The sequence below is a fragment of the Bos javanicus genome, chromosome 25 (assembly GCF_032452875.1).
Source record: "Bos javanicus breed banteng chromosome 25, ARS-OSU_banteng_1.0, whole genome shotgun sequence".
Classification (NCBI taxonomy): Eukaryota; Metazoa; Chordata; class Mammalia; order Artiodactyla; family Bovidae; genus Bos; species Bos javanicus.
In genome coordinates this window covers 2,132,284-2,144,197 of record NC_083892.1, presented here as the reverse complement: position 1 = coordinate 2,144,197, position 11,914 = coordinate 2,132,284, and the positions used below count along the sequence as shown (strand labels likewise).

The following is an 11,914-nucleotide window of genomic DNA, read 5'->3' as shown; positions in this document are numbered from 1 at the left end:
GCTGTGACTTCTTTTTTTCTTTGCCACACAGCGTGTGGGATATTAGTTCCCAATAAAAGTGTTAGTCTCTCAGTCATGTCTGACTCTTTGCGACCCCAAGGACTGTCAGTCTCCTCTGTCCATGGAATTCTCCAGGCAAGAATACTGGAGTGGGTAGCCATTATCAAACCCATGCCCCCTGCATTGCAAGCTCTGAGTCTTAACCACTGGACCCTCGGGGAAGTCCCTACCGTGACTTCTAACGTTAGAAAACATGCTCCCTGACGGAGTTGGTAGATAGCCACTTTTTTTTTGAGGAGGAATTGATAAAACATAATAAAGTCTCTGAATCCTTCTGGATTCCAGTTCTCCTCCTTTGTTTGGTGGAGGGAATGAGAAAGCGGCCTGGCTTCCTGCTCACCCTGCAGCCCCCCAGCTCTCTGCCTGGTTGGGGGGGGGTCACTGGCCCCAGGCCCACAGGTGTCCAGGGGGACACGAGCTGCTTCTCTAGGCGCTGGAGTCACTGGGAGCCCAACTTTCCCTGTGTCTCCGCTGTCTGATCACTCCTGACTTTTGTTGCTTGCTTGATTTCAAGGCACAGCCTTCTTAGAATTAGCTTTAAAAAAAAAAAAAAGAAGAAGAAGAAGGATGCCCTAGAGGTAGTGTTGGCCCAGAAGAATCTGAGAGGCCTCTGAGATCCAGGGAATCGACCGTCAGGTGCTGGAGAAATGTCGCTGTCCTGACCTCCTGAAACTTCCCCGTTTGCGATTAGACATTTTCAGCTTCATTCTGTCTTGCCGGGCCCTCCACACGGTTCACCTGGATGTTCCCCGGCACGGGACAGGGCTGGGCCCCCAGCGCGTGCACAGGACACCTGTGCAACGAGCCCCAGTAAGTCTGGGCCCGGCTTCCATACTCCGCCCCTCCCCAGGGAGCCCAGTTCCCGCACAGGCCCCGGGACACAGCGCCGAGGGGGCCGCGGAGGAGGCGGGGAGAGAGGGAGCGTGCGTGACAGGCCCGAACTACTGGAGAAGAGAAGGGAGGGGAGGGGAGCAGGAGGGGGGCAGGGGCAGGACTGGGAGGAAGGGGGCAGCGAGGAGCGGAGGGAGCCCCCCCAGGCCTGGCTCTGCCCGGCCGCCCGGACATCGGAGGGCAGGACTGCGCGGACCGGCGCTCCAGGGCCGGGGGGCGGGGGATGGAGAGGGGGTGGCCGGCCTCGGCCCCAGCGCCTCCCGGGGCGCGCCGCACCCCGGGGGTGCTCCCCATCCCAGGCCTGGGGTCGGGGGTCTGCCGGACCTGGTCCCCGGCCTCCGCCCCAAGCCGAGCCCAGACCTGAGCCTCTGACGTCAGCCCCGTGCCCCAGATAACTTCCTCCCAGAGCCGCTTCCGCGGCGGCCGCACGTCCCCGACCCGACCTGCCACGCCCAGGGCAGGGACACGGTACGGTCACCCAGCCCGGCCTTCCCAGAACCAGCTTCCGCCCCGCCCACCTAGCCCTCGGTTCCGGGAAGCCCCCCCACTGCCCCCACCTCCGGGTGGGTTAGGAGGGTGCCGCCCGCAGGCGGTCGTGGCCTCCTTGGGAGTCCTGGAACTGCCGGGACCCAGTCCCTGGACGGAGGGCCGGTAAGGGCGCTGATGTCGGTTGGGGACCCCCACTGCGGACTCCTTCCCTGCTCCACTTTGTTCCATAAGCACAGGGGACCTGGACTTTTTTGTGCTCATCCCCCCTAAAAGTGTAAAACCCAGTTCTGGACTCTGTTTCATTCACTGATGCAGGGTATAGTGTGTGTGTGTGTGTGTGTGTGTGTGTCTGTGTGTGTTGTGTGTGTGTGTGCGCGTACTCCTGGGCTCAGTCATGCCCGACTCTTTGTGACCCCATGGACTGTGTGTGTATGTGTGTGTGTGCGCGTGTGTGCACATGCTCGTGAGTTCAGTCATGCCCAACTCTTTGTGACCCTATGGACCCTAGCCCGCCAGGCTCCTCTGTCCATGGAATTTTCCAGGCAAAAACACGGCAGCAGGTTGCCATTTCCTTCTCCAGGGATCTTCCTTCAGGAATCAAATCGGCAGCTCTGTGTCTCCTGCTTTGGAAGACAGGTTCTTTACCACTAGCGTCACCTGCGAAGTAGATGTTCAATATGAATGAATGAACAAATGAAATGAATGAATGAATGAAACAGGGAGGGTCTCATGGGCGGACTGCAGTCAGTTTATGTGGGGCCTGTGGTCACTTGGGGTGTGTGGTCAGCCATGGTAGGGGGTAGAACTCCAGGCCACAAGCCGCCTAAATGGGGCCTATGCACCCTGGCCTCAAATCCTTGGGTGAGGGGTCTGGCCCCTTGGGGTTCAGGGCCAGGTCATGGAGGAACCAGAGTTCTGGGGTGCCTCCTTCCTGTCGAGAGAAACTGGGCTGGCCGGGCTGACAAGTCCAGCGGCATAGCCGAGCTGACACTCATCTGCAGCATATAACCCACTTCATGGAGCCCCGAACGTCGTGCTCGAGCACTCGGAACTCCTGCCACCTCTGTCCCCTGCCCAGCGGGCACTCCACCAGGCCAAGACCATGAGGCAGGTGCTAGCCGCGGTCCTGCTCCTGCTGCTGCTGCGGTCCGGTGAGTCCTACAGATTGCAGGAGAGTCCTACAGGTCCTACAGGTCTGTCCTGCCAGCAGCTGTAGCCAGTCCCCACTCCCTGGCTAGGCTTGGGGCTGCAGCACTGGCCTCCTCTTCTTCTCGCAGGAGGAAGGTTCCAGACATCCCACCTGGGGGAGTGAAGTGGGGAAGGCAGCGTGGGTGCAGGCCTGCGAGGGCCCTGAGGCAGTGACCCGGGCAGGATCCACCCCCACCCGCACCCCCACCCCCGCTCCCACTGCCTTGGGCAAGCAGGGCCAAGCTCTGGGCTTGGCACTCCGCTTCCTCTCGTCTTGGTCTCTCCCGTCTCCAAGGCACAAGCACAGGGCTGCCTGGGTGCAGGATCTGAACTCAAGACTGCTGGCCTCCAGCCCAGGGCCAGTGTCCGCAAGGCCAGGAAGTGTGGCCAAGCGTGGCCTGAGCCAGGGAGCCACGGAAGGCTGGGGGCGCTTAGCAGGGCATGGGGGAGGGGTGCAGGCAGGAGGAGACGGGGGCGGGGGGCGGCTCCTGCACCCGGGCCTCTCTCCCAGGCCCCAGTGAGGGTGAGCAGGTGTCAGCCAGGGGCCTCACCTGCCAGGCCCCTCCCAGCTGGGCAGGCTGTTCTCTGCTGGAGAAACTCTCATGCATTCCTGGGCCCGCCTGGCCTGCCCAGCCACCTCCTCACTTCCGTGTCCTCAAGTCACCTCTCAGGGCCCGGCCGTCAGCCTGGGCTGCAGCCCTGCCGGGGCTCCAGGCTTCCCACAGGGGAGGAGGCACCTCGGTGGGGAGGCCCCAGACTCCTTGGGTTCCGCAGGGCCCCCCAGGCCTCGCTGCCCTGCCTTCCTCCCCTGGCACCAGGATAACAGCGTTCTTTGAGGGAGCTCATCTCTGCCAGGGTGTGTAACCCTGTGATTACTCCTGGTGGGTAGAGTAATCGAGGTCATTGCCAAAGTGCAAACAGCGGCCTGCACTTGGCTCTCCAATAGCTGACACCAGAGGCCTGAACTCCTTCAGCACCATCTTGGCCTCTCATCTCTGGCTGTTCCTCCTAAAGCCTTGGGCCTCTCCTGCCTCCACAACCAGATACAGGAGCAGAAGGGCCCTGGATCCAGAGGAGGGGGCTGACACCCCGCTGGCTTACCCAGCCCCAACAGGACGCCCACCCTGCCCAGCCTGGGTCTCCACATCGCTCTTCCCCAGGAAGTCCTGCTCCCACTGTCCCACTTATATATTCCCTGGGCTCAGGCTCCCAGGATGTGGGCCCTGCTTCCACAGAGATCCTGAGCTCATGGGTGAGATGAGATGAGATGACAATTCCACCCCCAGGGCAAGGTGGGCAGAGCTCTGTGGGGCCAAGTGGGAAGACAGAAAGCTCAGGAAAGGGAGCCAGGCTGCCCAGACAGTACAATCAAGGAGGGCTGCCTGGAGGAGGGGGAAGAATTTCAGTTAGGGTTAGCACTCTGGATTAGGATCTGGATTAGCACTCTCTAGAATCTGGATTTAGACCCAGGAGGAAAGCGGTGCTGTGAACAAACATTCAGAGGCAGGAAAAGTGAAGTCAAAGTCTCTTAGTCGGGTCTGATTCTTTGTGACCCCGGGACTGTAGACCACCAGGCTCCTCTGTCCGTGGAATTCTCCAGGAAAGAATACTGGAGTGGATAGCCATTCCCTTCTCCAGGGGATCTTCCCAACCCAGTGATCGAACCTGGTTCTCCTTCATCACAGATGGATTCTTTACCATCTGAGCCACCAGGGAAGCTTCAGAGGCCGGGGGCTCAGTCCAAACAAGAAGCCGAGGTGCATCAGGCTGGGATGCAGAAGCCTGAAGAGCCTCAGTGGAAGGGTCTGCTAGGCAGGGTGTGAGTGCCCTTGATCCCAGGCGTGGACAGTGGATCCACACACAGGAGCGGGGATGGCTGTGGGGAGAACCTGGGCAAGGCTCTGGGAAAGCCCCACAGGGAGGGAAAAAGCCAGCCGGGGCGTTTCAGCTTCGTGCAAGAAGCAAGAGCGCAGGGTCTGGGGTTGTCAATCTGACTAAATCAGATTATACTAAGACGAGGGGCTGGAGGGAATGTCCGCCTGGGGCACGTGTGCATTTTTAAAGGGCCCCTTGTTGACACAATCAGTGTCTGGGCAGATGTCTTGCTGGCCTGGGCTGACTGCCCTCACCCCCACGCATCTGTTGGCGCCTCTACCTGGAAGAGTGGCTGGTCCTGCCTGTGCCTGCCCACTCCTCTTGGCCCATGCTCAGCACCCTCTGCAACTGCTTCATCATCCACCCCCCAGCACTGGAGAGTGTGCCCCTCAGCTGGAAGAATAGGGTCCTGTCAAAACCCCCAAGGTCACAGAGGGGTGTGGCTCAGTCCAGCCATTTCCTGCCCGGCCCCAGGGCCCCTCAGCCGCCTGGGACTGGTTACTGGGGCTGGGGTGTCGGAGGAGTGTGAAGTGGGAAGAGGCTGTCCTGACCCCCCAAGCTCTGATCAGATCCACCCCAGTGACCAGATCCATAAACAGGGCTCTCTTTATGGGGTGGGTTACCTGGAGCTGCGCTGGCACTGGTTGAGACTGTTGGCCTGGCTGGGGTCTCCGAGCTGGAGTGGAGGGGCCTGTCAAGGACAAGAGGCAGGCCCTGTGCCTTGTCCAGAGACTGGGGGACAGTGGTCCCGGGGAGAGGGGTCCACTTCCAAAGAGTGCCCCCCGCCCTTCGCCCCACTGTCCCTCACACGGGCAGGGGTGCGGGGCCCGGCAGGGCTCTTGGGGCCGCCTGTGAGCTTGGCAGAACACCTGAGGGGCTGGCACCTGGGAATCTGGGATCTTGGGAGGACTGATGCATGACCATCGTCTGGCCTCTCTACTCCCCTGAGATGAGTGAGACTCGAGTGGCTGGGCGGGCAGGCAGACGTGGAGCCTTGCTCACTTGTCTGGCCCCTTATCCCAGCCAGCCCCAGGCTGGAGGAGGGGGTTGGGGGGAGGCCCCACAGCCCCTTGGCTGAAGGCCACATCCTCCGCAGAGCTTCCAGATGAGGATGAGTGTGGGGTGTGGAGGGAAAGCCCTGGTGGGGTCCAGAAGAAGCCCTCTTGCCCCAAATGGGAGGGTCAAGCCCTGACGGGGTCCCCTCCCTGGCCTTTCTGATTGGTCCTGGCCCACAGCCTGGCCTGTGCACACCATGGGGGCACATGGGGGACCTGTGGCTGAAGGCTGCCAGCCTCTCCTGCCAGGTGCCCGGTGGACGGTTCTGCGGAGTCCACAGGAGGCTGGGTGTGCAGCAGAGGATGGGCTATGCTGACCAGTCGTTGGAGAGGGGAGGAGCAGACTGCAGCTTGGGCAAAGTTGGCTGATCACCCTCTTTTTTCTCATTTTCAGGGACTCGGGGAGGCGAGGCACTGAACGGTAAGCATTCAAGGCCTTCGGGTAGGGGGACAGGAGTGGGCTTGGTTGAGATCTCTGAGACTGGCCAGGACCCCCTCCCTGGTGAGACCCATAATGAATGGGCCCAGCACGGGAATCCCACAGTGGGGAAAACTGGGGAGCCTAGACAGGAGTTGCGGGGTGGAAGGGGAAGGTCCGGGAGCCCATTTGTCAGGCCGGGGGTGTGGGGTAAGACCTTAACCGTGTTATCTCACCCCCACCACCCAGAGGGTCAGGTGTCACAGGTGAGGGGCAAGGGGCCCACAACCCACTGTCGGAGGCTGACTGATGCCCAGGCCTCCGACTTAGGCCTAAGGTCCTGGAGTGGGTCAGGGACAGGAAAGCCAGGGAGTGAACAGGATAAGAAAGCTTGAGTGTGGGTTTGGGGGTGGGAATCACACCTGAGGGGATGGGCCTCCAGGGAGCGCCCCCCACCCCCGCCTCGGCTCTGTTCCCCCAGCCTGCGGCCGCCCGCGGATGCTGAACCGGATGGTGGGCGGGCAGAATGCCTTGGAGGGCGAGTGGCCCTGGCAGGTCAGCATTCAGCGAAACGGAAGCCACTTCTGCGGGGGCAGCCTCATCACGGACCGGTGGGTCCTCACCGCCGCGCACTGCTTCTCCAAGTGAGTCGACTGCGCCCCGCACTCCGCTCCGGGGGCACAGATCGTGCGACGGAACCGCCCCCTCCCCGCGCGCCGTCCGCAAACGCCGGGCTTCAGCACCGCGGACAGCGCCGGCCCGCGGACAACGGCGGTGCGGGGCGCCCAGGCCGGGCCCCCACGGCCCGAGAGAGGCTGCGTCTGCGTCATCTGACCCTTCCCTGCCAGGGCTCCCTTTGGGTCCAGCCTCGGGGCCAGCTTCCAGCAGCAGCCCCTGCTTCCGGGCTCTTGCTGCCCCCAGCCCAACTGGGAGGGGTCCATTTCCCCCGGGGGGCTCACAGTGAGGTGCTTTCCCAGATAGGCCGCCCCTGCTGCTGGCCGCAGGGTCCTCCTGTTGCCTGCCTCTCTTCCTTGTCTCCTCCCACACCTCAAATCCAGACACTCCCTTCCTGATTGGGGCTCTGGGCACAGGTGGACGAAGCAGAATGGCCATTCCTCCTCCTCACTCTGAGGTCACCTACACTGGCCCTAACCAAAGGACCAAGCTACCCAAACCCTGCTTCCACACCATGACCTGCCTGGTCCCAAGCCTTCAGGGCTGCCTAGGCATCTCAGCTCTCTCCATGCCACAGCTCTTGCAATTCTAAAACCTCACATCTCAAGTTCAGAAATCCAGGCTCAGAGTGAGCAGGTCACTTGCCTCAGGCTGGGCCCCGGTGGGTGATCATCTCCTTCGACCCCCACAGACAGCCTTTCAGGTGGGGACTGTTACTGTCCCCATTTTACAGACAAGGAAACGGAGTCACAGAGAACTTGCTGGGTGACTTGTGCGAGGTGGCTGGGCTGGCCAGGGTGGAGCTGGGAATTTAAAGCTGCTTGGGGTTTACACCCTTTCCCACCTCATCTCTTAGTACACCCCCCTGGAGAGTGTGCTCCGGAAGACAAAATGTAGACTGAGCTGTCAGCATCCTGGGGAGCGGGGAGGAAGTCCGACTCCTCCCTACTTCTCATCTCCACTTAACTTCCGCTGACGCCTCCCAGGCCGCCTCACACCGGGTCTCTACTCTCCCACCAGCACCTCTGAAACATCCCTGTACCAGGTCCTGCTGGGGGTGCTGCAGCTGGCGAGGCCAGGGCCACACGCCGTGTATGCCCGGGTGAAGCGGGTCGAGAGCAACCCCCAGTACCAAGGCATGGCCTCTAGCGCCGACGTGGCCCTGGTGGAGTTGGAGGCACCTGTGACCTTCACCAACTACATCCTCCCCGTGTGTCTGCCTGACCCCTCAGTCGTCTTTGAGTCGGGCATGAAGTGCTGGGTCACCGGCTGGGGCACCCCCAGTGAACAAGGTACTAAGGGCAGGGCAGGGAGAGAACAGGTGGCGGGCCTAGAGAAGGCAGCCTGGGGGCCGCCCTGAACCAACCATCTTCTGTTCAAACTGCCGCACGTGTGTTAGTCGCTCAGTCGTGTCTGGCTCTGTGACCCCATGGACTGTAGCCCGCCAGGCTCCTCTGTCCACGGGGTTCTCCAGGCAAGAATACTGGAGTGGGTAGCCATTCCCTTCTCCAGGGGATCTTCCCAACCCAGGGATCGAACCCTGGTCTCCCGCACTGCAGATAGATTCTTTACCGTCTGAGCCACCAGGAAGGCCCACAAGATCTCTACTCAAATGGGTGGAGTAGGTATGGGAAAGGGCAGCAGACACAGGAGCAGGGGCCACAGGGAACAGAAAGAGCCCAGCCTGGTGGTGGGGGGTGGGAAGAAGGAACTCTGTCCTACAAAGCCTCCAGCCAGAAGAGAAGATCTAAAAACACAAGAGAAAAGCAGGTGGGATAGAGCTGCGGTTCTTGAGAACCAGGGCCTGGGGCCCTCGGTGAGAATGTCCCCTGAGCCGCACCTGGTATCTCCCCTCCGCAGACAGCCTGCCCAAACCCCGGACCCTGCAGAAGCTTGCCGTGCCCATCATCAGCACGCCCAAGTGCAACCTGCTCTACAGCAAGGATGCAGAGTCCGGCTTCCAGCCCAGAACCATCAAGGACGACATGCTGTGTGCGGGCTTCGCTGAGGGCAAGAGGGACGCCTGCAAGGTGGGCACTGGGGCGGGGTGGGCCGAGGCTGAGCCCTAGTGCCTGGGCCCCAGGCGGAAACCAGCCCACCTGGGACAAGGGACAAGGCCCAGGAGGTGGACCTGCAGGGCCCAGACCAGAGCTATGCATTCGACCAGCTGGGAAAGCAGGTTCCTGGGTTCTACCTGGGGGAGTCAGCCAGTGGGTCTGTGGCGGGACTCAGGAAGCTGCATCTTTAAGACACTTCTCTGAGGTGATTCAGGGTGGGTAGTGTGGCAATGCTAGAGAAATGGGCACTCCAGGCTGGAAAGGAAGGGCTGCAGGGGCTGGGGTGTCCTGGGCAGAGACGAGCGAAGGGAGACAGGCGCGGGCACTCAGCCGTGCAGCTGCGGAGCCCGGCTCTCCGGCCCGCGTGCGCTGACACAGGTACCTCTGCTTCGGCCGCAGGGAGATTCCGGGGGCCCCCTGGTGTGCCTCGTGGGCCAGGTGTGGCTGCAGGCAGGGGTCATCAGCTGGGGCGAGGGCTGCGCCCGGCGGAACCGCCCAGGTGTCTACATCCGGCTCACCTCCCACCACGACTGGATCCACCGGATCATCCCAGAGCTGCAGTTCCAGCGCGCAGGGCCAGGCAGTGCCCAGAAGCGGGACCCCCGGACCCGGCAGCCCCTTGGTCGGAACTCCGCACGCTACCCGGCCGCCTAAGCCGTCCTGGTCCTCGCAGCCCTGCTCGCCTTGCTCTGAGCCTTGCTCGGGCTGGTGGGCAGCGGCCGCCCAGGTCCAAGGTGTACATTTGTAAATAGCCCTCCAGTTCCCCCTCCTCTCAAGTTCCCGCTTATTTTTATTTATGTTCACTCTCCAATAAAGACCCAACCTCAGGGCTGGCTGCTTGGGTGTGGCCCCTCGGGGCAGGGCGTCTGGTGCTAGGGAGGGGTGTGGGGGCGAGGCTCCACACTGAAAGCTGGATGTCACCCAGCCCCACACAGGCGGCCTCCCCGCTTCCCCCCCGCCTGTGTCCTTGCCAACCTGGTTGTCACCATGTGTCACCAACGGGTACCCAGGGGTGGCACTGGGGGTGACCGACACTGGCAGGGGGGCCCAGCAGAGCTTTGGAGGAGGGGGGCTCTGCAGGGCATCGGGGAGCAACCCTCACTGCCTGTTGGACTCGCCCAACAACTTCCCTTGGTGACGCACTAAGGCTAAGACAGGGGGCTGCTCCTGGCGCCCCAGGGCCCCTTGAACCCCAGTTTCCTTTCCTCCACGCCCTCCCTCCCTCCGTGTCAACCTGAATCTGAAGTTTTGGGGGGTGGGGGGCTGGAGTTGGGGTCCACACCAGCTGGGAGATGTTGGACAAGCCACTGGCCCCTCTGAGCCCGTTTGTCTCCTGTGACCCTGGGCAGCACCTCCACCAGCTTCCCGGGTCACGGCGTGGTCGGTAAACTCGCCTGAGCGTACGTCAGGCAAGGCCCCACACCCACCTGGAAGCACCCGGGGACCCTGCAGACCCAACAGCCCAGCAGGCTTAACCGCCCCCAGACCCAAGGATGCAGGGGTGGGCAGGGCCCTCCTGGAGTCCACACACTGCTGGCCAGGCTCGGATGGTGTCACACAGAAGAGGGAGGCCCAGGCCACGGAGGGCGGGGCATGGAGGTCGGTGGGCCAGGCCCCCAGGAGACAGGCCTCAACAGCTCCCTTGGCTGGGACCCCCTTCTCCCCCTTGCTCCATGTTTAGGGTTCAGATCGTTTGCCGGAGTGGTTCATGGTTTCTGCGAGGATCCCTGGGGATTCCCTGCCACAGCACCCCTGCCCGTTTCACTGCCCCTCCCGCCCCTTGTCCCACCAGCCACCCCACCCCACTCCCTCCCGGCCAGGGAATCCAGCAGGCGCAGAGCTCAGGCCCGCAGCTCACTCCGACCCCATCACGGCCGCAACGGTAAGGCTGTCCCCGGAGGCCGCCCCGGGTTCTCTGCCTGGCCTGTGTGTCCACAGCAGGCCTGCAGCCAGCCAGTCCACTCCCCGGTGTTGGCCGATTCCCGAAAGGCAGCAGCTTCTCGCCCTGCTCAGTGAACATGGGTGGACGAGAGTCCTGGGAGGCCTGGGCCTTGCACGCTGCACACATATGCCCACATGCCCACACAATACACGTGCACCCACGCGCACACACCAGTTCACATTCACGTGTACACGCACACACATGCACACTCACGCACAGAGAAACACACATGCAAGCACGTGCATGGGCCCAGCTGGCTCGGCCGGTGCTGGGGGAACGCAGGCCCGGCTGTTTATGGAACGAACCCGTAAGCACTTAGCAGGCACCGGCTGCGGCCCGACCCTGGGGACGGAGGCAGGAAAACACACCACGTTCCTGTCCGCTCCTCTGCCCAGGCGTGCTCTTGGCAGGCAGGGAGCGCTGCCCAGTGGCTCCGGGGAGCGGCCCCGGGCCGTCTGCGAGCTCCTTCTCCAGAGCAGACATGGGCTCTGAGGCCTCGGGGGAAGTGGGGTGGGGCAGCAGGTGCAACGAGGCCTGACGGGGAGGTGGGGGGGAAGGCAAGGCTGTGGGCGTCCTGAGTACAGCCCCAGGTGCTGGGAGCAGGGGCTAGTCTAGGTCCTGCCGCCGTGGAGAGGCCACCCTGCCCGGGAGAGTAGACTCCAGGTCCTGCCATGGTGGGGTCAGAGGAGGGTGGGGCAGCCCACCTGCCAGCTCTGTGGAGAGAGGCCAGGGTAGGGCCATGTGGGGATCGGGGAGCACCAGGCTCCCCTTGGAAGTCCTGCCACCCCATCTCCGCCTCCCCCTGCCTGCTATCCCAGCTTTCTGGGTGCCCTGGGGTCTCCTTTACCCCACCAACCTCCTGCCTCTGCCACGGGGCGGGGGTCTGCTCAGGGTCCAGTGGTCCTAGGGGAGGAGGGGCACAGATGTCAGGACAGCTGAGCACCCCGGGTGCCCCCCGCACCAGGCTGGAGGGGCAAGGCTGCGGTCCTCGGTGGGCCCCAGGGGGTGGCCCTGCGACTCCAGGGCAGGTCCCCCACGACCTGGGCTCCCAGACACTGGCCCCACCCAGACCCAGGCAGACACTCAAGGAGACGGGAGGGGGAGAGACTTTATTGACGCCGTTCACAGTGAGCTCAGAGCTGTGAAGTGTGGGTGGCAGCGTGCCCCCAACTGCCCCACCCCGTCCTGAGGACCCAGCACAGGCCCCTGACCGCAGGCCCCAGACTGGACCACCATCTCCTCTTGGCCCTGTGCTCAGACAGGA

General features: G+C 62.8%; 1 protein-coding gene across 1 annotated transcript; it reads left to right on the top strand.

Annotated features, from left to right (window-relative positions):
- The first annotated feature begins 2,171 nt into the window (after positions 1 to 2,171).
- PRSS27 (serine protease 27) lies at positions 2,172 to 9,535 on the top strand. The gene is made up of 6 exons (XM_061400903.1): positions 2,172 to 2,591; positions 5,953 to 5,979; positions 6,458 to 6,620; positions 7,672 to 7,943; positions 8,512 to 8,681; positions 9,108 to 9,535. Exons 1-6 carry the CDS (start codon positions 2,543 to 2,545, stop codon positions 9,360 to 9,362), a joined length of 936 nt encoding a protein of 311 aa, XP_061256887.1. The 5' UTR covers positions 2,172 to 2,542; the 3' UTR covers positions 9,363 to 9,535.
- Positions 9,536 to 11,914: the final 2,379 nt, after the last annotated feature.

What these genes read in the sequence shown, in the direction of transcription:
- PRSS27 (XM_061400903.1), top strand. Translation starts at nt 2,543, where the DNA reads ATGAGGCAGGTGCTAGCCGCGGTCCTGCTCCTGCTGCTGCTGCGGTCC. An exon ending in GGGAGGCGAGGCACTGAACG is followed by an intron (nt 5,980 to 6,457) that starts GTAAGCATTCAA and finishes CTGTTCCCCCAG; the next exon opens with CCTGCGGCCGCCCGCGGATG. An exon ending in GCAAGAGGGACGCCTGCAAG is followed by an intron (nt 8,682 to 9,107) that starts GTGGGCACTGGG and finishes CTTCGGCCGCAG; the next exon opens with GGAGATTCCGGGGGCCCCCT.